Source organism: Danaus plexippus (assembly GCF_018135715.1).
Source record: "Danaus plexippus chromosome 9 unlocalized genomic scaffold, MEX_DaPlex mxdp_26, whole genome shotgun sequence".
NCBI classification, from domain to species: Eukaryota; Metazoa; Arthropoda; class Insecta; order Lepidoptera; family Nymphalidae; genus Danaus; species Danaus plexippus.
Genome location: NW_026869848.1, coordinates 3,608,808 through 3,634,850, shown reverse-complemented (window position 1 = coordinate 3,634,850; position 26,043 = coordinate 3,608,808). Strand labels below are relative to the sequence as shown.

General features: G+C 31.6%; 1 protein-coding gene across 17 annotated transcripts in view; it reads right to left on the bottom strand.

The window, feature by feature from the left end:
• Window positions 1-23,315, bottom strand: part of LOC116767693 (trafficking kinesin-binding protein milt) — a 37,209-nt gene extending 13,894 nt beyond the window's left edge. For 2 of the 17 annotated variants that reach the window (XM_061527366.1, XM_061527368.1), the window contains exon 1: window positions 1,549-1,734. Coding sequence is in view for 6 of the 17 variants with exons in the window: in XM_061527360.1 (XP_061383344.1) it covers window positions 3,113-3,217; window positions 5,314-5,418; window positions 16,246-16,333 (298 nt within the window). In the remaining 11 variants the exon portion in view is untranslated. Of the gene's footprint in view, window positions 1-331; window positions 877-1,012; window positions 1,224-1,263; window positions 1,488-1,548; window positions 1,735-3,112; window positions 3,218-5,313; window positions 5,419-16,245; window positions 17,643-17,759; window positions 17,936-23,231 lie in introns of those variants that run through there. The other 15 variants (XM_061527369.1, XM_032658141.2, XM_061527360.1 and 12 more) reach the window with 14 other exon arrangements.
• Between the last annotated feature and the right edge of the window lie 2,728 nt (window positions 23,316-26,043).

Genomic DNA, 26,043 nt, shown 5'->3' with positions numbered 1-26,043 from the left:
TATAGATAAAGATAACAAATGATAAAGAAATGTGGAAGCAAACAGGCTTAGATTGTCAAGAATTTTTGGAAATGAGACTTATAAAATGTTAAAAATCCACTGTCCCTGTGAAAAAAACTTGAAAATATTTTCAACCACAACTTGGTAAACATTTCTGTTAACTTAAAAGTCAATGAGTGGACCATATGCGGAGAATAAAATCTTTTTTTTCGTTTCACTACAAGTGTTACCATGACGTCATAATATTGAATAAGGCAGAACGAATGCGTTACGTATTTAACTCAAAATAATAATTATGAGATTTGTAAATATTAATATAAAAAAACCTTACGCTCAGATGTCAATAATCCAAATTACTTCATGAATTCTATAACGTTACAACTTAGGTTTTGAACGGAACGATTTCTACATTAACGGTTTGAACATTCGAGGCCAATGTTAAGAACTTTCACGATCAAATGCAAGCATCTATACAATGGAACACGCGATTCACATATTCGAATTTCGAACGATTATAATTCACAAGCGTCCACTTCCGTCCTCGACCAAGCTGGCACTACGATCTTCACTCGTTAGTCGTTCGTGCAGCAGTATTTTTTATAACATACTCGAGCAGTTTGATTCTTATTCCGTTGTAATAGAATCTTTTATTGTTTATTTCTGTTAATGCAGGTCTTTTGCATTATAACAGGTATGCGTAATAATGACTCGATAGGCTTACTGTCTATACTTTATATTTGATTGACATTCCTAAAGTTGTTCATGAAGTTTCATATAAGGCAGTTCGGAACAGCTGTAATTAATTAACAGTTATTAAAGGCAAGAAGCACTAATTTATGTAGTTAATAATATGCGGTATACTGGTATGTTTTAAAAAGTATTTAAAATTACATTGCTAAAACATAAAAAGGCATAAAAAAATTAAGAAAACCAAGAGAGGCAATTAATAATAATAGTTATCATTCGCCATTTTTAAAAATAATTTTATAAAAGTTAAAAAATGTTTCCTTACTTTGTCTTGCTGATCACATATGTTCTGATTAAATTCCATGATATTTCGATAAAATCTAATCATATTAATATTGCCGTAGGTAATAATTTTATTATAATTTTCTCCTCTTTTTATCGTCATTATTATATATTCTAGTACATTATTAGGAAATTTATTTAAAATACTGAAATGTGAATGATTTACTTAAGCCATTGTTCTACTTTATAGCACACTGTAAATTATACATTTGAACATAATAATTATGCTCTCACGGTCAAGATAAGATATTCCAGCAGAAGCCCCGGCTGTTGCGGGTTGCGGGGTGCGGGGCTTCGGTCGTCGCGACGGCGCGCACTCCCGAATCCCGAACACTCAATCAATAACCACGCCAACAAGAGTCTAAATTTATACAATATGAAACTGTACTATTCTGTTAACACAAAAGACGATTAATCAACCATCTATTATCCGATATACTAAGACAACTAATTAGTAATAACTCACAAAATTATGTAATGATATTTAATCTATATAACACAAATCTCTTTTTTACAAACTTATTAATAACACCGCGACGGATATGTTCAGGAACGGCGGTTTTGTAGGATAAAAGGACGGTAGCGGTATGGAGCCTGCAGCGGTGCAGGTCTGTAGTCAGCCGGGGAACGGGTCGTTTGCAGTTTTGCACAAGGGTAGGTCGGCTAGGTGTGGTGTGGTGTTGCGGCTGTGCGCGCGGTTATTGATCGCGAAATACGTACAGACGAGTAGCGAGCACGCGCGTCCCGCCTACCGCCGCGACCGGCACTGTTGACGCGACGCCGCGCATGCGCCCTGACAGAACGCCTGCTGCCCGACACTAACGCCAGCCGCAACACCGCAATTTACAATTATACGCTTCTTATCTACAAAATGATTTCTACGCTATTCAGACGCCATATACATATACCGAATCACTAGAGCGAATCTACTATCACTTATATAAGGTCAAGGAGTTATTATTTCATTTATTAATAACCTGTTGGTAAATTTTGTCACGATAAATATAAGTCTGTCAGTTGTCACTTATAAACTTTATAATAATATGATTGTATCTCAAACCGAAGTTTCAATGTTCACATTATCTAAATAAAGTAAATACAAATTCGAAGTTATTTTATACTTTCATAAGCAAAATAAAAATTAAACCAAGATTGAATGCATTTTAAATTATATAACGACTATAAAAGAAACATTAAATAAAGGATATTAAAAGTACAATTAAAAATGTAAATAATAATAAATGATCAAACGGTCGGACTTAAAAATAATTTTATACGAATGTATAAATGTGTCAGATAGCGGTCCGCCATATTTAGAATTCAAAATTCAAAAACGAATTAATTCTAGAAATAATTACATGGACTGGCATGATTTCTATGCATTAAACTTGATAGAGATAGAATCATAGAGTACAGATAACATAAAAAAAATCAATAATGTATGTTGTATTATCAAAAACGTTGAAATTATATTCTATATCGAAAACTTATAAAAAAGAAATGTAATATAAAATTAATAAATTTTAATATTAATTTACATCTAAATCCTAGATATATTCGAGACTATAACCATATTTTTTACTTTCATTCAATGAAAAAGAATTATATAATGAGAATATTATACAATGTTTTAGAGGAAACAACTGTATACATTTTAATATATCTTCTAAGATAATAAATTACTGATCTGTTCCGGAATTGCTTTCAATATCAAGATGCATATAAATGATTGGATCTCCGAAAAAATTTAATCAAACAATTAATTCTGTATATACATATGTGTAATTCCCTCAACCATCTAATGCAAAACATATAGAGATTAGTTAAAACTGATGGCCTCAGGCATAATCATGTATTAGAAGAAGTACATGTTCTATTTTTCTTATTATTATGTTCCACAGTGTTATTGAACTGTTAAACACTCTCTTTTTTAATAAATTAAAATAATTTAAAACACAATTTTAAATAAAATATAGTTATAAACGGAGATAGGTAAGAAAGAAGTATATAATTATATGAGAAAATATCAAATTGGTGCCATTATAACAAATCATGTATTTCTATATAAATGAGTTGTACTTACGGAAATAGTTGAGCGTCTCCCTGATCTGGTCAGGTGTTAGTGCAAGGTCTTCCTGGCTGACGGGTAGTGCTGGTGAAGGTATGAACCAATCTTGATTTTCGTATCCTGGAATAAAATTTATATTAAACTACACGCAAAAACACTTGATTTCACTTAATAAGTTCACTCGAATGTAACTATAAAGGAAACGAGTCACACAAATAAACACGGTGTCTATTTTAGAGAACTCTTATAACCTTATACAGTTAAAACAATCACAAGTAAGATAACAATATATTATACAATGGACAACAATTGTATATTGTATAATACATGGCCGATGTAGTCGTCTACGTCAGAGGAGCGTTGTATCACACCTACAACATTCCCGTACACTTTCAATCCAGTCCAATCCAGTTTTTTGATATCACGTGACTTTATCTATTGTAACGAAACAGGCCCTTTTTACGATTTTCATTGATTTATTAAATCTCTATTCAAACTAATCTCTGAATATTAATTTTCTTATCTGCCCTTGTTATCTTATTTTTAAAAATCGAATATATATTTGAGAGTAATTTAACTGTGCAAGGAACGGTTTTTTCCTTTTTATGAAACTACCGTCGTGCACCGTAAGTAGAATCTATGTATATCTGCGGTCGTGGCCATTATAGGATTCCTGCAGGCTCGTACGGCATTCTAGTAGTTGCAGCCGGTCGGTATGCGGTCGGGAATGTGACTTGGTCTGCGGACGATGACTCTTCGGATGACACATTATTATTTATAGCGTCATCAGCGAGCTGGCGCCGGAAACTCTCACCTATACTGGGACGGAAGACCGCTTATTCCGGGCTCCTTCTAGTATTGGGTTGCAGATATCCTTAACGCTTTTTAATCTGATTTCATGTATAAAAATAATTACCATTTATGGAGTTTAATTTCAATAAAACGTGTTTTGTTTTAGGAGAGGAAACCACCTTTTTTAACACTTTTTAGTTTTACTGCGACTTATTTTTTGTAAATCTTATTAGGTACGTCTTTCTATGATAATGAAAATCGTTGGATATTTCCAAGGACATACTCTTAGTACGTTCATAAAATTACAGATACATAATATTTTGATAGTAATCTGATAAATTGCATTCAAATATATCCAATAAAAATGATTAAGTAGTTAAGATTTCGCACATGACTGATTATGGATAATGGAAATGAATAATGTATGTTTAATCTTTATGTTAAATGGACAAGAAAGTTTGTTTAGAGTTAATGAATTTTGTTACAGTCGAAGTGAAATCACGAGAAAGCACACATATAAGTCACATTAGCTTTCCTTGTCAGTTTATTTATATGAATAGTGCTTGATAATTAACAATAATCAGCAACTAGTGCGCTGCGTCTTCCGATCGTCGTAGAATTTGCGAGTATTTTATACTATAGAATAACTAAAACAAAAACGTTAGATAAAAACTGTACTGAAGGTCGAGTTGATTGATTCCTGAATAATTGAAGTTTTTATAGAAACATGAGGTAAGAAAAACTTAGATAGAATTATGACATCCTTTGAATAAATATGATAATTTGTTCGTATATTTTAATTCTATAACCGCAATCATCAATTCTATATAAGACCTCATACGGTCAGAATTCTCAAAAATTGTAATTGCAGAAATCATCAAAAATATTTCTGTACAAATTCTATAGTTTCGTTTTACCTGTTTTAAAACTTTGATAAATGTACATATTTTTAAATTGAATTAATATTTTGTAGTACCGATATAAAGATAATATAAGCATTGGCATATCGCACTAGGAACAGACGTGTCAATTATTTTTAGTAACTAAAAGTGTGTCTAATAATAGCGTATTTGGACAGCGGAGTCAGAGCTCTAACATACACCTGATAAGTGGGCCTTTCATAGACATACAACACAATAGACCAATAATATTTAATTATTTAATAATATAATCTAAAACACGTAACAAACAAAGTGTCATTTGAATGAAATAACTATTCTTATCCCTTATAAAGATCGTATAGATCACGTTCAAAAACATATGTAGGAAAGATCTTGATAGAATACAATGTTTGTAAGACAAATTTGAAAGAAAGTCAAATTTAAATAGCTACGTACTCCTCATATTGTGTTGTATTTAATATTAATTACTTGTATTGTTATAGGTTTTATCTAAATTAATTTAATGAAAAAAAATATATATACCTCCAAATTGAGTGAGGCTGTCAGCTCGCAGTCGGTACTTTGGTATGTGTTCCTGAAGGAGGCTGATGATCTCTACTTCAGGCACCTCCTCGCTATTGCACAGCTCTGTTAATACGTAATAAATACATTAAAAATATTATATTTATATATATATATATAAATTTAATACTTCCATTGTTTTCATGTGAATAATTTAAACAATTACATATAATTCTGCCTTGTGGAATTGTAAATGGATAACAGAGTAGTATTAATTAAATAATAAAATTCAAAATAACATTCATTAGTTGATTTAGGAACATATGAGACATAAATATTATATATCAGAATTAAAAATCAATAGAGAGCTAAAGTATATAAGTCGTCGTACTGGAGAATTTGTCGGGGCGCAATTCCCGTGAACTTATAGCAAGTTAGATATGTCTGGTGGCTGCAGTTAGTTTGGTACAGGGCAGACAGAATCAATACTCTGAATGCCGCTGACCGCGCCATCTACAGAAACGCACCTCAACTCTCGCATACGATACCCTTACTTATATTACAGTTCAATGGGAGGATAAATCATGAATCACATAAGATTTCTCCCATACATCATATTTTAAACAGATACCTCACATGCGTCTTGGTCAGGAAAATGTAATGTGAAACTGCAAAATTGTACTTTGAATAGGAAGCGCTTTGTCTCCATAATGATGGTTATCGTCTAGTTAAGCAAGTGAATAATTTGTTACGCTTAACAATATTATTTATGTGCATACAAAATCTTATTGAAGTTAAAGACTAAATCATGAAACGTACATTATTTTAACTATACAACCTCCCTATATAATTGTCTATTGCTCTATAAAACCGTCATTTATTGTTTCTGGTCTTTAACTTAATCATTATGCGTGGATTCCAAGTCCTATTACCCTGTTAGTAATATAATCACGAATTGAACAAGAAAGCTCAATTAAAGGGAGCATAGTAAGAGAATGTTCGAGAATGTTCACTTAAAATTCTTTATGAATTTCGTTACTAAGTGAAACGTTAGTTTAGCATATTAAAACGATTGGTATTTTAATTGAAAATACACGTCATTTTTCTTACAGTCGTATATTGTTTTTCATCTAATTAGAAAACATTTCTTTGTTATTATGCAATGTTTGAAATATGATTAATGAATTAGTTGAGTTACTAATAATTGTTTATATATACATTATTTTCTCTTAAAAATAAATTAAAGAAAGTAATATTGAAAACATGCATAATATTTTCGATTAATAATAGTTACGAGAATTTTAGATAACATTTCGTTGAATTATTATATACTAAAATTATAAAATATCAAAATTTTGTTTCATAATATAACTTGAAAACTTTCACTGCAAAATAGTTTTAAGTAACATACATTTTTAGTATTTGAATATATTTTGTTTTGTATTAATTTTATTAAAGTCCACGCATTAAAGTAGTAAATTTACTTATAAATATTTATAACTAAATAATCAACCAGATGTCAAGAACCTAGTATATATGTCGTTTAACGTTTAACCGTAATCCTTGTCTCTCGTTAACGAGTTTAACTTACATTAACAATAAGAAACTAAACAGCTCTAAAGGTTTTAATTAAAATGCAACAGACTTATAAATATTCACGTAACAGTAACAGAAAGGAATATTAAGCCATTTTCATGATATATGAATATATTATTGAAAATAAACGTTTCATATGATTTTAAATTAATTTTAAGATTATCAATAAATCATTGATTCATTCTAAAATGTTGATCTTAATTATACGGGTATAAAATATTGAAAAGAATTACTTTCTTAATTATAAGGATTCATAACTAGTAGATATCGAATATCGACCGTATAAAAGAATATTTTTTCGTTACTGCTATTATATATTTGTTTATTAATATATCATTACGAACTTTAAAAAAAATAATTATATACTTTAATGTTACTGGTAGTAGTTTTTTCTTAGATTTCCTAAAAACTCAGAAAATCAACGATTGAGGATAAAGTGAAGTAAATTCGAAAATCACAGTTTTATGCTAAGTATGCCGAATGTCCTATAACATGTGAATATTATTGGGAAGCTATTTTAAAATAATCACAAAACTTGATGACGACTTTTGGTTCTGGTCATAAAATGGTACATAAAAGGTACGTTATGAAAAATAGATTAAATCAACAATATAATTTCAAATTTAAATTTTTATATCTGTACCTACTCCATATGTTTTTCAAGCGACTTATACATAACCATTTTTAAGATATCACAATATACAAATTGCGGATAACTGCCACCAAGGACTCATTAGGAATTTATCAATATTCAACTCCTTAAAACAACAAATTTCAATAAAAATAAGAATCGATGTAGTGTTTAAAGGATATCATATATAACGGATGTATACTATAAAATTATTAAATATTACAAATACAGATAGAAAAACGAATAATGATTAAAATGAGAAAGATATTTACAACAAGTAAATACAAGAACTTAACAAGTTATTTACTAAAACCTTCCTCGAGAATCACGCTATCGACTGGTGATGACTGTTCGATATATGATCAGTGCAGTAATTTTTCCGTTTATCGCGAACAGACAGACAGACAGACATAGCAAAGAACTTTGTTTTATAATATGTATTGATTGTACTTAGCAACTTGCTAGACGCTTATTCATATTAACAAAATAAGTGACATCATTTAAATATTTGTTTTATTTAAATTTAAATGTTATTCTGTATATAATTATTAAAACTTTTTTTAGATATAATGAGCATATTCTAAATGAATTATTTATTTAAAATCTTAATAATAACTTAAATATAAAGAAAGATTTCTAAAGAATTAAGCGAAAGTGATCGGAATAATTAAATTTCGATATCGTTTTGAAATATGTATAATTGAAAATATTAATACCTATTTAAAAAATGCTTACACATTCATTATCATTTACTAGTTATATTGGCAAACGTGAGGTACTTGTGTTACCGACATATTAATCCTTGATATGGAATATCACATTTTGTTTGTTGAATGACGTTAATATTTATAATAACTTCTAATAGCATTAAATTATGACTACTTAACTTATATCGATTTAAAGGAAATGTTTTACCGATTTATTTTTGTAAAGTGATAGTTTTTTTACGTAGGGTATTATTTTATTTATGTTTTTTAATATGGTATGTTTTTTTTAAAAACGGAACTCGATCGGTCACTCGCTGTTGGATACCGATCGAGACGGTTGTGCTTGAAAGTATAAAACCATTTTAAAGTATCAAGGTGTTTTCTTGTAATCGACTCATCAGGTTATAGCCTACCAAGTTCTAGTAAAAGCGTTAATAAAATAATAAACTCCCAAATACGGCTCCTGAGCGTGATCGAAAGAAGTGTATATTACATCTCAGAAGTGGGATAGCATCGAGTTTTTATTTTAAATCTTGGTGTGATCCTACCCGCCCAAGAGAAACGTAAGTATTTTTCTTTAATGTTCTGTATTAAAGTACTTGGAATGTACTATACTGTGCTTAACAATATTGCAGTATGGAATGAAGTTTTGAAATACGAGGGTATTTTTGTTTTTTTTTTTTTATTAGTTATATATTAAACTAAATATGCCGCGTCTGTAAAGAAAAGAATAGCTAAACATATAGTAATACCGAATTTGAAATGTGCTGGGGTTATATACCTATATTGTATACAATTGCAAGGTGAGGAATTGTTACCTATTGAACATTACATTAGGAAATGATTTAAGTGCCGTTTACGTTAATATTTTAACCTATAAACTAATACGTTTTATGTAAATCTTATCCTCTTAATGTCGTTACTCTGTTCGAGGACGATGCTCAAACGAAAGGAAAGGGTCGGATCGCCTGCTAGCGATTCTTCACGGGGCGCCAGTCGCCGCGTAGCAAGAGGTGTTCGCAGTGCACGCGTGGCAGCCGAAGGCAAGGCGAAACGCGTGGCAACCGAAGGCAAGGCGAGACGCGTGGCAGCCGAAGGCAAGGCGAGACGCGTGGCAGCCGAAGGCAAGGCGAGACGCGTGTGGCTCGTGAGCGCGACGGCCGCGGGCAGTCTACTAGATCGCGGCTATGCAGAACTGCGAGGCAGCGCACTTCGCCTGCGATCCGGACTGCTGTGCTGTCACGCCAGGCGACCATCAGCGCAACCAACGAGCGAAGATAGAATTGGTAATGACTGTGCCAATGAATCAAGGTATGCGGACGTACAACAACAGTTTTTGCGGAGTTTATTACCGTAATGCGGCTTATTAAGGATAAGAATACTACTGAGCGTGACAAGTTCCCTATTCTCAATAATGTTATTCCTGAGTTTGACCCGTTCTGTAAAGAACAAACTATTGATTCTTGGATACATAAAATTGAAGAATGTGCACAAATATATAATTGGGACGAAAAACAAATTGTTCACTACGCTTTACCTAAGTTTTCCGGGGTAGCGAAGACGTGGTATCAGGGGTTGCCACCTTTACTTTACTCGTGGAAAGAGTGGAAACTTAAGCTCAAAGAGTCTTTTCCCTCTCGAGATAATTATGCGGAAATACTTACCGAGATGTTAGGGAAGAAGGCGCGATATAACGAATCACTTGAGCTCTATTATTACACTAAAATGAATCTTATAAACCGTTGCGAGATAGTAGGTAAGCGCGCTGTAGATTGTCTAATTTTTAGTATTGAAGATAGGGGTATTCGGCTAGGTGCACAGGCTGCAGAATTCAACGAGCCAGAACAGGTCCTTAAATTCTTCAAGACCGTAAAAGTAGGACATGATAGAAATACTTTTGTTGAGAATAAAGGGAAAGATAGAGATAGGCGTATACAACAAGTCGTTCTTAATTCTCAATCTTCTAATAACAAAAGTAGCCAACCACAAAAAAAAACGAACTATAGTCAGATGGTATGTTTTAACTGTAACGAAACGGGACATCCATTTTTCCGATGCATAAAACCGAGAATACAATGTACTAACTGTAATTTAAGAGGCCATGTAGCAACCGAATGTCCCAAAAAGGGACAAAATACTTTAAACGAAAGTAAAAAGGTGTTACGAATCGAAAATGAGTGTAATTCTAGCCTGAAGTATAAGATGCCATTAAAAATTAATGACAAAATTTCTCATTGCTTAGTCGATCTAGGCTGTGAAGGTACCCTTATACGTCTGAGTGATGCACAAGGTCTAGGACTCGAATGGAAACCAACTGCAGGGCCAATACTTTCTGGATTTGGCAACACACACTTTCGACCTATAGGCTCTACTATCGCGGATATTGAAATTCAAGGAGTTACAGAAAGGAACATTGAAATATTAGTAGTTGATGACGCTCACATTAACACTCCAGTTATGTTAGGACACACTTTTACTGAAAGGCCTAATATTAAAATAATTAAAACGGGCTCTGATGTTATTTTTTTTCAAAAGTAAAACAATATAATTTAGAGAAATGCGTGCTGCACTGTGCTACAGACGTCTCCAATGTTAGTGGAAAAATAAAGGCAGTTCCCATTATTAATGCTGGGCGCTATTCTGGTGAAGTTTATATTAACGGAACTGTCAGGGGACGTGAAAATAAGGAACATTATTTATTACCAGGGGAGCTTATCACTCGCGGCTTTAAGATGGATAGATGCCTTCAAGTAAACCGATTGCAAACAACAACTGAATCGTTTTCAAATGAATCAACGTTAAATATTGGTGATGGTATTAGTGACGTAGATAAAGATAAACTCACACCTCTCTTAGAGAATTATAAGGACTGTTTCTCAAGTAATTTGAAAGATCTTGGTTTCACGACTGAAACTGAAATGGTGATTCATCTGGAAGATTCGGAGCCGGTGGTTTATCGTCCATATAGGCTTTCGTTTTCTGAACGACAGTGTGTACGTGACATGGTACAAGAAATGTTAGACAGCTTAATAATACGTGAAACTAACTCTCCATTTGCAAGTCCCATTTTCTTAGTCAACAAGAAATCGGGAGAAAAATGCCTATGCGTAGGTTATCGGGCTCTAAATAAAAAGACTATGCGGGAACACTTTCCTCTTCCGAGAATAGAAGATCAGTTAGATCTGTTATCTGGTAGTTCTCTATATGTATATAGTAAATTTTTCTATGACAAGATTGACTATCTAGGTTATGAAGTAAGTTCCGAAGGTATTAGACCCGGTACGAACAAGACAGAAGCTGTATCACAATTTATCGCCCCGCGAATTGTCCACGAGGTTAGGAGATTTTTGGGATTGGCGAGTTATTCTAGGAGGTTTGTAAAAGATTTTGCTCTGTTGGCTAGGCCCCTCACAGCTTTATTAAAGAAAGATTCTCCGTGGAAATGTAGCGATGATGAAATTAAAGAATTCGATTCTTAAAAAAATAGACTTACAGAGCGACCTATTTTAGCTATTTACAATCCGGAAGCTGAAACTCAATTACATACAGATGCCTGTAAAATTGGGGTAGCGGGAATACTTTTCCAAAAGGATGATACTGGTTTATTAAAAGTAATTGCTTATTACGGTAGACAAACAAGTATTGATGAACAGAAATTGCATTCATTTGAGTTAGAGACTCTCGCCGTTATAGCTTCGCTTGCAAAATTTAGAGTCTAGTTTTTAGGTCTTAAATTTAAAATAATAACTGTTTGTAACGCCCTAAGAAGCACCCTTACCAAGCGAGATCTGATTCCGAGAATTGCTCGTTGGTGGGTGCAATTCTTGGAGTTTGGTTGTGAAATCGAGTATAGACCTGGCGAAAAGATGGCTCACGTTGATGCATTAAGTAGGAGTCCCGTAGATAGCAGTATCAGCGATCAGCACGTCATTGATGTTCTCGCTGTTAACACGGACGACTGGCTTACGACTGTACAACAAGCAGATGACGAAATAAAGAATATTTCCGATATATTAAATGATCCGAACACTAAAAACGTAGTAGACATTTTTAATAATTATAAATTAAAAAATGGCCGAGTATTCCGTGTTACCAGTGACAACAATGAACGTTGGGTAGTACCGAAAGGTGTCAGGTGGCAAATTTTGAAGAGTAATCATGATGATATCGGCCACTTCGGTGTAGATAAGACTTTAACTCGTATACAAGCGTCATACTGGTTTCCCAAGATGAGACGATTTGAAAAAAAAAATATGTTGCAGCTTGTCTTGAGTGTGCACACCATAAAGTTCCAAGTGGACCTAAAGCGGGGGAATTGCATCCTATTCCAAAAGTCGATAGGCCGTTTCACACAGTGCATGCAGACCATTTAGGACCATTCATACGGTCAAAGCGAGGTAGCACATATATTCTTGTTACAATTGACAGTTTTACGAAATTCATAAACCTCTCAGCCGTACGTAACACAAAATCTTCGACAAGTATTAGAATTTTTAAAGAGCATTTCAGCTATTTCGGTACACTAATGCGCCTTATCACAGATCAAGGTACTAGTTTTACAAGTAAAGTGTTTAAAAATTTTATTAAATCTACTGGTATTAAGCACATATATAACTCCTCGTGCCAACGGGCAGGTAGAGCGGTACAATCGTACAATTTTGGCTGCACTTGGCGCCATGAACCATGACAAACCAAACGGTAACTGGGACGAACATTTACCGGATATACAGTTAGGTATTAATACCACAGTCAATGCTACCACTAAAAAGACACCGGTTGAATTACTATTTGGTTATAACTTCACGAACCCATCCCAAGGCATATTAAATGAAGTTATATCAGACGCGATACCAGAGGTTACCACAGATGACTTAGTTAAGTTAAGATCAGACACTAACGAGCTCATTCAGGTTCAACAACTAAAGTCCAAAGAAAATTTCGATAAACATCTGAAAACTAATGTAGTTTTCAAAGACAGGAGACTTGATTAGGGTTATAAGAGCGGCAACGGGAATAGAGGGACAGTCTAAAAAGCTTGAGCCAAAATGTCAAGGTCCCTACCGTATTAAAAAGGTGCTTCCCAATGACAGGTTCGTAATAGAAGATACTCCTATTACTAGAAAAGGTAGGCATTACGAATCTGTTGTAGCGATAGACAAGATATTTCTATGGCTTACGTTTGCACCACCGATGTCAGAGGACGAAGCGACTTCTAGTGCGGAATCTGCAACTGTATCAGGAGATGAGTAGAGGGCAATTAGGGAGCTTATCATGGATCAGTTTAGATTAAATAACTGGTCAAGGTCATGGATCAGTTTAGATTAGATAACTGGTCAAGGTCATGGATCAGTTTAGATTAGATAACTGGTCAAGGTCATGGATCAGTTTAGATTAGATAACTGGTCAAGGTCATGGATCAGTTTAGATTAGATAACTGGTCAAGGTCATGGATCAGTTTAGATTAGATAACTGGTCAAGGTCATGGATCAGTTTAGATTAGATAACTGGTCAAGGTCATGGATCAGTTTAGATTAGATAACTGGTCAAGGTCATGGATCAGTTTAGATTAGATAACTGGTCAAGGTCATGGATCAGTTTAGATTAGATAACTGGTCAAGGTCATGGATCAGTTTAGATAAGATAACTGGTCAACGTCATGGATCAGTTTAGATTTAAGTAACTGGTCGTCGTCATGGATCAGTTTAGATTTAAGTAACTGGTCAACGTCATGGATCAGTTTAGATAAGATAACTGATCGTCGTCATGGATCAGTTTAGATAAGATAACTGATCGTCGTCATGGATCAGTTTAGATTTAAATAACTGATCGTCGTCATGGGTCAGTTTAGATTTAAGTAACTGGTCAACGTCATGGATCAGTTTAGATAAGATAACTGATCGTCGTCATGGATCAGTTTAGATTTAAGTAACTGGTCAACGTCATGGATCAGTTTAGATAAGATAACTGATCGTTGTCATGGATCAGTTTAGATTTAAGTAACTGATCGTCGTCATGGATCAGTTTAGATTTAAGTAACTGATCATTGTCATGGATCAGTTTAAATTTAAGTAACTGATCATTGTCATGGATCGGTGTAAATTAAAGTAACTGATCATTGTCATGGATCGGTTTAGATTTAACTAACTGATCATTATCGTGGATCAGTTTAAATTTAAGTAACTGATCATTGTCATGGATCGGTGTAAATTAAAGTAACTGATTATTTTCATGGATCGGTTTAGATTTAACTAACTGATCATTATCGTGGATCAGTTTAAATTTAAGTAACTGATCATCGTCATGGATCAGTTTAGATTTTAGTAACTGATCATTGTCATGGATCAGTTAAGATTTGAGTAACTGATCATTATCATGGATCGGTGTAGATTAAAGTTACTGGTTATTGTCATGGATCGCTGTAGATTAAAGTTACTGGTCATTGTCATGGATCGGTGTAGATTAAAGTTACTGGTCATTGACATGGATCAGTTTAGATTTATGTTACGGATCATTGTCATGCATCAGTTTAGTTTTATGTTACGGATCATTGTCATGCATCAGTTTAGATTTATGTTACTGATCATTGTGATGCATCAGTTTAAATTCAAGTAACCGATGTAAGTGATGGACCAGTCATACTACATGGACGTCACATAATATCATTGTTTAGACTAATTAACTGTTGTATATTTTGATAATTTTAATCAGATCAAACTTATTGTCATAACAATTAGGTCTTCCCAATTCTCTAAATATCGTTTATAAATGGTAATTAAATGTTTCTGAGAATATGTTTAATTTTATATAAATCATAAAGTAACATAATTTATTTAACTAAAAATATACATACATATTATCTCTTTCTCTTCTGTAATTTACGAGGGACTCGTAAACTGGAGGATGGCCGAGTTGTTACCGACATATTAATCCTTGATATGGAATATCACATTTTGTTTGTTGAATGACGTTAATATTTATAATAACTTCTAATAGCATTAAATTATGACTACTTAACTTATATCGATTTAAAGGAAATGTTTTACCGATTTATTTTTGTAAAGTGATAGTTTTTTTACGTAGGGTATTATTTTATTTATGTTTTTTAATATGGTATGTTTTTTTTAAAAACGGAACTCGATCGGTCACTCGCTGTTGGATACCGATCGAGACGGTTGTGCTTGAAAGTATAAAACCATTTTAAAGTATCAAGGTGTTTTCTTGTAATCGACTCATCAGGTTATAGCCTACCAAGTTCTAGTAAAAGCGTTAATAAAATAATAAACTCCCAAATACGGCTCCTGAGCGTGATCGAAAGAAGTGTATATTACACTTGTTATATCGATCATAGGCATATTCTTGATTAAGTAACTTTGGAAAAGAACTAACACTCTTTAAACTAACACATCGCTGGACCGACATTAATTAAACATAGAGAACAACTGTTGCAAAGAAATTAACTTAAAAATTAAAAAAAACGCATACAAATTAACATTACAATTAAAAGCAATTAATTATTACTTATATTATTAAAGAAAATATTCAAACAAATACCCAAACAATACAACACGTAAAGTAAGTCTATTTTTGGTAATATATTTCTATCCAGAAGACAAACGAGATTCTTTATACCCCAAATTCAGATTTCATTGGTAAATAAACCTTAGTTTTATTAATGACTTTGCCGTGTACAATACAGGTAAAATGGCAAAAAAAACTATCAATCTCTGCAATAATAATAGTACAGTTTATTTCTCGATCCGAACTCATTGAATACATAATCATTATAACTAGGAATTATTAGCATTACTCCACCTATCATTAAATAGTTCGCGTCTATATTACTTAAACCAAATACAAAAACTCTTTATATTGTTGCTAATAACATTATTTTGTTAGCATTACTCAGTATATAATCAGCAGTACAAAAAATAACATAAAAAACGGTTAACTTGAATAACAAAGAGTTGAATTACCCACTATCTGTTTGATAAAAGACTTTCCACAACACAATCAACCTACCGTCGTTCCATGAGAATAGCAAATCCTGCTGCCTGTCTTGGAGAACGTCCCGACGTCGTGGACGCGGTCTCGATCTTCCTCCACTCATAATTATATAACATGGAAACCGGTACCAGGTATTGAGAAGTCACATCAGAACACCAAAATACACCGAACGTGAAATTGTGTACGTGCACTTGAAACTGTTTGAGTTTTAATCATTCGCGTTTTAATCTAGATACATGATAATGGGTCGGACGTCATAGATTCGATAATGAACAGACCACAAGTACATTGCTAATGGAATGGATTGACGACAGAGACAATATATTTTTTGTACTGTAATAAAAACCTACAGTAAACTTAACTAGCGTAATGAAAGTAAAAACTGAGTGAACATTTAAAATACTATCAATTTAAAGAACGTTAACTTATTTGTTTTTCATTTCAGGTTTTTTATCTTGTATTTAAAAGAGGATTATGATAACGATAAAAATTTAAACTAATCGAAGAATAGCTAGTGTAAAAGGTCTATAGAAATAGAAATGATGCCGAGGCCACACGCACAGTTCACTTGCGGAGGCGTACGGTCGACGCACTCAAAGCGTTAATAAAAATAAGGATGTCGTCAATATGTTGGCAACACTCACACTCATACTCGGGTCACCTCTGAATCAGCTGTACCCCATGACTGATATATATACACATATATGTATGTATGTGTAACTTTACAAAGGTCCACCCAATTAATAAAAATTAACGTTTTATATGAGAGTAACTACTCAGAAGGCAATGACGTGTTTTTGTAACTTTTTTTGTGTTGATCACACTTTTGCTTAAATGAAAAATCTTGTCTGCTGTTCACATATTAAATATCAGCAAGTTTAATTATCTAGCGCATCTATCAATTCCCTAAAAATAATACTATCGACTGAAACTAAATCTAGTGTTCAAGCAGACGTTATATAAGAACATTCTGAAACTAGTTCGACCAAACGCCTACCTATTTAGCTTGACCCATTAAGAGGAAAACGTTCTACATACATTATTACTGAAACATTATCCGTAATGCTAAATAGCAATGTTTAATTTCAACACAATGAGACTTCTGTATTATGATGGTGATATTTACATAGTTCACAAGCATAACAAAGCTATCGCTGGAGGCAGAGCTGTCCGGTTATGTAACAGACTCGAAGATATTGCACACAATGGAACGAGATCATAACGGTATTATTTCCTTACAAGTGTGTGAACTTTAACATGAGATAAACGAACATAGGACAGTCGTATCCTCCGTAAAATTTCAGCATAAGTCAGTTACTACATGTTGGCAAACGGTTTCATAAACCTGAAACGTTGACATCACAGCGCGTTTATGTAATATTATTTTAAATACGTAATCATAACCTAAACATATTATGGATATTTTATTTTACAGTAATAACTAACTACTCTACTCAATCATTAATTTTATTTATTGAATCACCTATTTGGGATAAATATTTTAATATTTGAAATATATTTATTTTCACCATATATATTCAAACAAAATAGCGATTCTTGTTAAACTTCAAGCAACCAAACGGGCCATTACTCAAGCTGATGTCGTTGGAATGAACATTAAAACGTCCGTCTGCAGTCAACAAAGATAAATAAGGTTAACGCGTTGCAGGCCGCGGAAAGATATGGCCGTTGTCGGCAGAGACGCGGCGTGCGACTGTGATGCGCTCGCGCCCGCCCGCCCGGAATAGTTTCTGGCTTAAAGCCAATACAAAATTTTCAAGAGATTCCCCCATTCATAAGAACCGAACATAAGCTTTCATTGTACGACTTTGACGTGCTATATAACTTTTCAATGACAGATGCTGTCATGATAAACTTCAAGTTAACGCCGGAGACATACAGAATATATAGTATGCTTCTAAATATAATTCGTCTTACGTAACAAAAGCAATCACGGAAAAAAATCCTTATGGTAAGGTAAACATAAGGAAAATTATTACAAAAACACCTATAGTTGCAAGTCTCAAGTTAACTTGGATTAAGTAAATTTTACTTAGTTAGATTAGTGTACTGTAAACAACGCCACTGTAATACGATAATAATTATTTAACTAAGATAATATAAGCCTTCTTAATGTTAATTAAAGTAAATATTAAATAGACACTCACTGCTGTTTCACAAAGCGCAGTCACTTATAATAAATATTTCTTAACTTCATTGGTTCTACGTTTTTATAGATTTAATATCACTACAAAGCGTAATAAGATGATTTTCCAAATCGGATTAGTTTTTCAACCGGTAAATTTCTTTCGCATTATGATACGGTTTAGAAAAACAAACTCAATGGCGTTATAGTTGCTTTGTAACAATTTTTATCAAAATAAATGATCTATAGTCATACGTCAAAAACTACATGTAGATAGAGGCGTTATTAAATACGGGAAAACACGAAGCAAAATTGTTATTCCTTCTGAAGTAAATTATGAGATCGGATATCAGGTTCGCTATATGTCATTTCAGCAACTAAATTTATTGTACAGACTTAAATAAACATGTGAAAGCTATGATAAAAAGCATAGTTTATTTGTCCCATAAAATATATTTGGGTGCTTTATGAGTATGCAAGTTATAAATTTAATTCCCGCACGCATGATGCTGCGTAAAATCCAATATCTAAAGAATACATATACATGAAATACAAGTTACAAAGAAACAGAAAAAAACAATGTTGAAAAACGAAATCGTCACTTAGTGGTCTATGTGTCCTTTTAAAATAACTGTTTTTGTCATTTTGAGATATGGAAATCTGCTAAAACAATACGTCCACACGGTAAAAGTGGTTATTTCTAAGTGCAAATTAGTGTTGTAGGTAAAAACTTTGGAACTAATTTTGAAGTGATTATTAGAAACTACCGACTTAAAATTAGTTCAAATTAAAGCGAGTTAACTCAATTTTCTATTTTTATCTGGTAATGTTAGTCGTTTAAGTGTCATAAAAGTATATTTTGAACATTGCATCTTAAGGTTGTTGTACTATCGTATTTTATAGAAAATATTTGAATTCGTTTAGATATTCATTATAGAAATTATTTGTTACAATTCATTGCCTTTATTCAGGTAACTTGTGAATTCTTGTTTTGTAAAAGTTCTTGTCCTTGAAGTTAAAATAGTCAACAACTGCTCTAGAAATACTTTAATTTTTTCCCGCTAGATAATTTTGCAGAGATCTAAACAGGTAATAATCAGATGGTGCAAGGTCAAGTCAATATGGTGAATAAATAAGAATTTCCCATCTTAACGCATTTAATTTTTGTAGTTTATTTATTTAATTTATCGCCAATGCAATATGAGGTCGAACATAGTCGTAGTGGAACACTATTACTTTTTTGGGTAGTAATGTTGGCCTTTTTTATTTAATAGCTGCATTCAATTTATCTAGCTTATGGCAGTATAGATCCACGTTGATGATTTTTCCCTGTTTGAGCAACTTGTAGTACACTGGAACTTTACTGTCCAACCACAAACTAAGCAGTACTCGTTGTTGATCGATACTTGGTTTGGGAACTGCTTCTGGTGATGTTCCTAGTTTGCAGTAAGATAGAAAGGATAAATTTACTTCTAATATTCTTGTAAAGAATCCACTTTCATCTCCAGTAATCAGCTTGTCGAAAAACGGCTCGACATTGTGTCCAATCAGATGTGATAAACATATTCTTACACTATCAGACAAATTCATGTGGAACACAAAAAATTTGCTTTAACACAAACCCAAATATATTTAATTTTCTCCAAAATTTGTATGATGAATGGCAAATTCTTCTTTAGTTTCTCGATTTGTTAAACGTGCTAACTAACGGAACGAAAATACAGCGCACATAAATGTTTATATGAAACTGATACGTTGCTCCTTTTGTTATTCATACAAAATGCAGTTCGCAAACGCATTTCATTTACTTACATGTTTTTCACTTCAGATGTCACAAGAAAATGATGAAAAAAAAACAATCCTTTCATATTATACAACAGATAAATAAAAAAACCGAATGACTCCCTAGCTAAATGTTATTTTTGTTTACAAGAAAATTTGCCTGTTATTTAAAATACATCAAATACCATAAATCTATAAAAGTAAAGTTTTTATTAATAATACCAACTAATCAATTGGCCACATTAGATATTTATGGTTGCATGGGAATGTGCTACTAATAATCATAGTTTTTATAAAATATTTAATATTGGACATAAGCAACATCTGCAGTTGTGTCAAATAAAAAAGAACTTGAAATATTCTAGTTTAACCTAATACTAGTTGTGTTCACATCATCCTTGCTTTTATCACCAAGCAAAAGTGTGGGATTTCGGGATGCCAAAACAGCACAGATTGGAAGAATAATGCTAGATAAAACTGTATTTCCTAGATATTATTTTTCACGATACTTGCTTTTGTCATACAAATTACAGGAAAGTCACCACGTGGAGTGTATTATAATAAAAATTAATACATTTCCTTCAACGTATTCTCCTCGAATTCCTATAGATTACAACGATAAAGTCTCCGATGTATGTGGCATGGGCTTTCTGTTTTTGTTTCGTTTCCTGTGAAAGAATTTTTCAAAACACGTCATGGTTTTAAAATCGTACTGTTTCACAGCTATTGTAACTTTTACTGTATATACGAAGCTGTACTATAAGTTTTACTATATATACTATATGGATTATTATATCATTTTTTTTGTTTAATCTTCCTCCCGATTCTCCTCCTCCTTTGTCTCCCCAACAGATTCAATAAAGATCAGATACCCAAATCGAAATATTATTTTACCCTTTTATAAATATCACTCTAAAACTCAAATTACCTAAACCCGATCTGTCTATTTAATGAAAAAATATGATAAAGCAATTCAAAGAAATTTCAGGTAAGTTTAATAACATGTATTTTAATTAAAACTAGATTACATGATTAATCTAGGAAATTCCCATACTGGGTGACGCGGAGCGGAGGGTTTCTACAGAATAGTCAGGAGGGTGCTTCCAAAATGATTCAATATAAGTCTCCTATATGAAACGTATTAAATGAAACTAATATTTTCGGCTCACCTCGTCTGCCTTTGATCACGATTGCTGTAAAGTAACCAAAACGTCGGGAGTGTGTAGTTTTAATAATAATAAAATAACGCGAAGTAATCCGAAAATATTAGTTTCAATTAAATGAATAATCGCTAAAGTCTTAGATCTCGTGTATACATTTCTGTTAATTAGTATTCACTTGATATGGGGCTCCCTAAAATAAAAGTTAATTTTGGTATGGTTCCGTTATCGTTAAATGTTAGAAGACGTAGCCTTGTCCAGGGATTAACCTACGTATTTTTGGTACTGTAATTAATAATACATCGGTTTTAAAAACATAACAGTACAATATATTGAACGTTAAACTGAGAACGACACTGAAGCTCAAAATAGTTACAATGCATATTCATTTATATAATATGATATCAAAATAAGGGCAAGATAAGGTTTCTTATACATAATACGTAAATCCAAAAAAGCAAAAATCTCAAAACAAACAGAAACTCAACAAACATCTCAAATTCTGTCAGACTATTTGAATAAGAATTTACAACAAAAAGTCAACACACTTTATACGTGTAGAGGACTTATTGCATGATAAAATATTTATTCAAATTTTGGGATTTTTATTCACTCTTTTCTAACGCCAGCCACGCCTAAAACATGACTGAGCGTGATCAATATTCAAAGTGACTTGAAACCGGGTACCGAGTGGTTGGAGTAACCGAGACGCACTAAGGACAAATATTTTCTACAAAATGACTAAAATATCAACTATACCTTAAAACCAACAATAAAACTTTAAAATTCTATTAATATGAATTAAATATTTTTAAAAGAAATCAGTTTAAATTTTTACCATATTAATAAACTACTGTTATTATTTCCGAATTCAGAAAAACATCGTAAGTAAATGATTAAGTCAAATGATGTACACAAAATAACAGTCCGAGAAGTATGACCTCAGTTTAACAAATTAAAAGCATGACTCATGAACGCGAACAACTCACCAGAACCGTGCGAGTTGTATGACATCAATTAATTGAATTCAAAAAATTTTGGCATACAAAGCTAAGCTAATTGTTGTTTAGTACAAATTTCGGATAATCTTTAACATTTAAGGTTTTGTCGTATTTCACTATACTGTGAAAACCCATAGTCATATTTGAACTGTACAAAAGTAAAAAGAAAATTTCATCACTCAATAGCCTTACAATAAATTTATTCTGTGGTACACCTCACCATTTATTTTATAGATAAAACCTGTTGATTAGTGATGTAATCATTAATCATATGAGTTGAATAAAATATTAAACTCAGGTAATTGTATAGAATTATGTCACCATAGCATAATGTCATAATTATATAAAAAAAAAACATCTATTTCAAATATTTTTATCTTCTTATTAAAAACTGTTTGCTCTTAAGAACCTATATTCCTAATATAATATTATATGCTATAATAATGCTCATAATTTCTCTAATTTATAATCAATGTGAAATAATGAAATGAATAAGCACTCATTCCGAACTTCAAGTAATGTGCCTTGGGCCTCCTTTCACTTATAAACAATCTACTTATCACATATAAATTATAATATACATAAGAATTAGACAGTTACTTGGGGCTACTTAAGTCTTTTATTTTTGTGTCCAATACTACTTTCAATTAATCCACTTACTCAACTAAAATTCTTTTGGTACCTACTAAACATTAAGTAATATTATAATTGTATTCATTTTCTATATATTTTCCAATAACATTGTATAATATTCTATAAATTATTTTTGGAATACATATGTCAAAAGGCATTTATTTGAATTGAACATTGAATACAAATTAGAAGTATCCAATAAGTTAAAATATATTACAATGACTCCTAAATCTAAATTCATAATTAAAAATGAGAAATTTTTTCAAATCATAAGCTGACCTGTGATAGTAGCGACGTGGCGTGTTGTGCGCGGAGCTAGCGAGGGCGCGCGAGCCACATCCTGAAGGGCCGCCAGCTTGACGGACTACCCTGTCAATAATATATGACACATTCCAAAAAAATACTATGATAATGTGACATATGTACACATATTTGAATATGTTTTAAGAAATGAAAGAAAGCTTAAATGAATATTATTATTTGATGTACTTGGAGATCTGAAGATATTTGTTCATAGTTCTAAAATAAATGTACGCGAAGCAAAATTCAGACAACTAGTGTCTTATAATGTTTTAAAAATAGTATAATAGCAATGTCGAATATCTTTTTCTTTATTGTTTCAAATTTTCAATGGTACAAGATATGTTATATTCTTGTAGCGAACTTTGAGAATATGCAGTTGCACAGATTACATAATCTTATCTCAGTGTACATATTATCTCAGCACTGTACCGACTTAAAACCAAAATTGCATCTTAAAACAATAATAACAATTACAAAATAAAAAACTTAATAATTTTATAATGTTTTAAGGCTTTTAGTATTCTGATATTTGGAAGTTAAACCTTTAATGTCAGTTATAACTATAACTGACACTTATAACTATTTACTGAGGAACATCTATCATGCCTCTTAGAAATTAAATTAAAAGTTACATTCTTAAGCCAAAAAAACATTATGTTCTTAATAGGCAAAATGTACCAAATTAAGAATTGTAAAACAGTTTTATAAAAAAGCAAACATAAAATGTTGATTTTAATATAAGGATAGTAAGACTTACAATCTTATTTCTAAAACTGGTCTAGGTGCCTGTTATTTGAATCCTGAAAATATAACTTTCGATACACAAAATTGTATGAAATTATACAGTTCGAAAATAACTCTTCAAAGCAAGATGTTATTCGACGTACAAAAATCTACTTGGTAAAAAATTTTATCTGACAATAATTCTAAAATTCAGAACGTAGTGGATAACCAGAAGACTATTCCAAAACTGTAGTTAGTACTATTAATAAATCACAACGTTAAACTGAATAATATTAATAATACATAAATAAATATTATAAACAAAAATATTATTTGAATTTAGAATAATTTTGAACTTACTATCATTTTAACATCATCGCTCCTGATAGGAACCCTGACCTTGTTTGCAGTTATCCATTGTCTTAACACCATAAGTTTCTAATTTTATAAACACTAATCGCAATACGATACTGTAAGTTTTTGAATAAAACACTATCAGAAAATCCACAGCTAAACGTCGTTTCTATCTCATTGAAAATTATGAAAACCTGGGTCCACAAAGTTGACTAAAATTAATACAGATAACAGAACATCCAGTTACAACAGTCACAATATTTTTACTGCTTCTCTCAATGCTATACAATGATTGTCTCTGATCTTGTGCGAAATAAACTTTATATACGAATTTAATAAAATATAAATATCACAACTTAAAACAAAAAATATATATATAATACTCAATTAATATTCTTTTAATAATTTAAATTATTTTTAATACTTCTTAATATAAATTCGGAATAATCAAAATAATTTAAGTATTCACTATTTATGTACTTAGCTAATACAGAATATAAAATAAAATTTAATTATTATATACAATTGTATCAATACAATACAATTGTATGTAATGTTTGTTACTTTGGGTTTTAGCTAAAATACTAGTATTGATTGACTTCATTTTTAAATGTTTATGAGGCAACATTAGAAATGTTTGGCTTTGATTATTACCATTTATATGTTACACATACTTCTATTTTTTTTGTTGAAATTAGTTTTACCCTTTTTTAACTTCTTCAAGATGAGATATTACAAATGCACATATTTTTCATTACGTTTTATATTTATCAAAATGAAGAATTTGACAAAATACTTAAATATTTTTTTTATAAAAACTATTTATTAACAAAATAAATATTATAACGATCATTGAACTTTGAAATATTATCAAACTTAAAACTATAATAGAAATACCTGTAACAAATTATTATTATTTTTTATTTTTATACTAAATAAAAAGCCATTTGCTATATGATTTTTGGCCTGAATTACCTAGTTCTTAATTCTTTTTAATTAAGTTGACTGAAATCCTGTTCACACGGTATAATACCTAGTTCACACATATGAGATACTAATTAATATTTTTACACCAAACGTCATATCCCGTCGTTTTCACTACAGAAATATTGACGAATTTGTCTTTTGGATATGTAGAAAAGTATAAACTAATAAAGTACAAAAGTATCGTGATAATTTCGAGTGAATAAGTTTTAAAGATTTATGATAAAAGAAACATCTTACCTTCAAATATAATGATACTAAAGATAACACCTATTATAACAATGTAAGCGAAAGAATAAATTGCCAAAATTGTTGTAAGAGATGTTAAAATAAAACATGCAATTAATGTAGTACAAATAGGAGCTTGGAGTAAATTTGAAATCACTTTATACGCTGCCTTATATATTGAATCTGAAACTGCAATATATACAGGAAGACAAGGTTCTGAAACAATAAATAGTATTTAATTCAACAAATTTCGGATAATAACAATATGTAGAATAGTATGTTTTGATTAACACAACTTACGCAAGGAAAATTTAATAGCTTGATAAAAAGCGTTGTTTATGTTTATCTCCATACTAAGGTTCTTATGTAAGGTGCTTATACGTATTTGAAAATTAATTTTCGAAGTATATATAAAAAATTTAAAGCGTATCTATTGGTTGCAATTAAATATATATATTTTTTTGTAAGGTGCATAAGGGTAGACGGTAAATTTATTTTA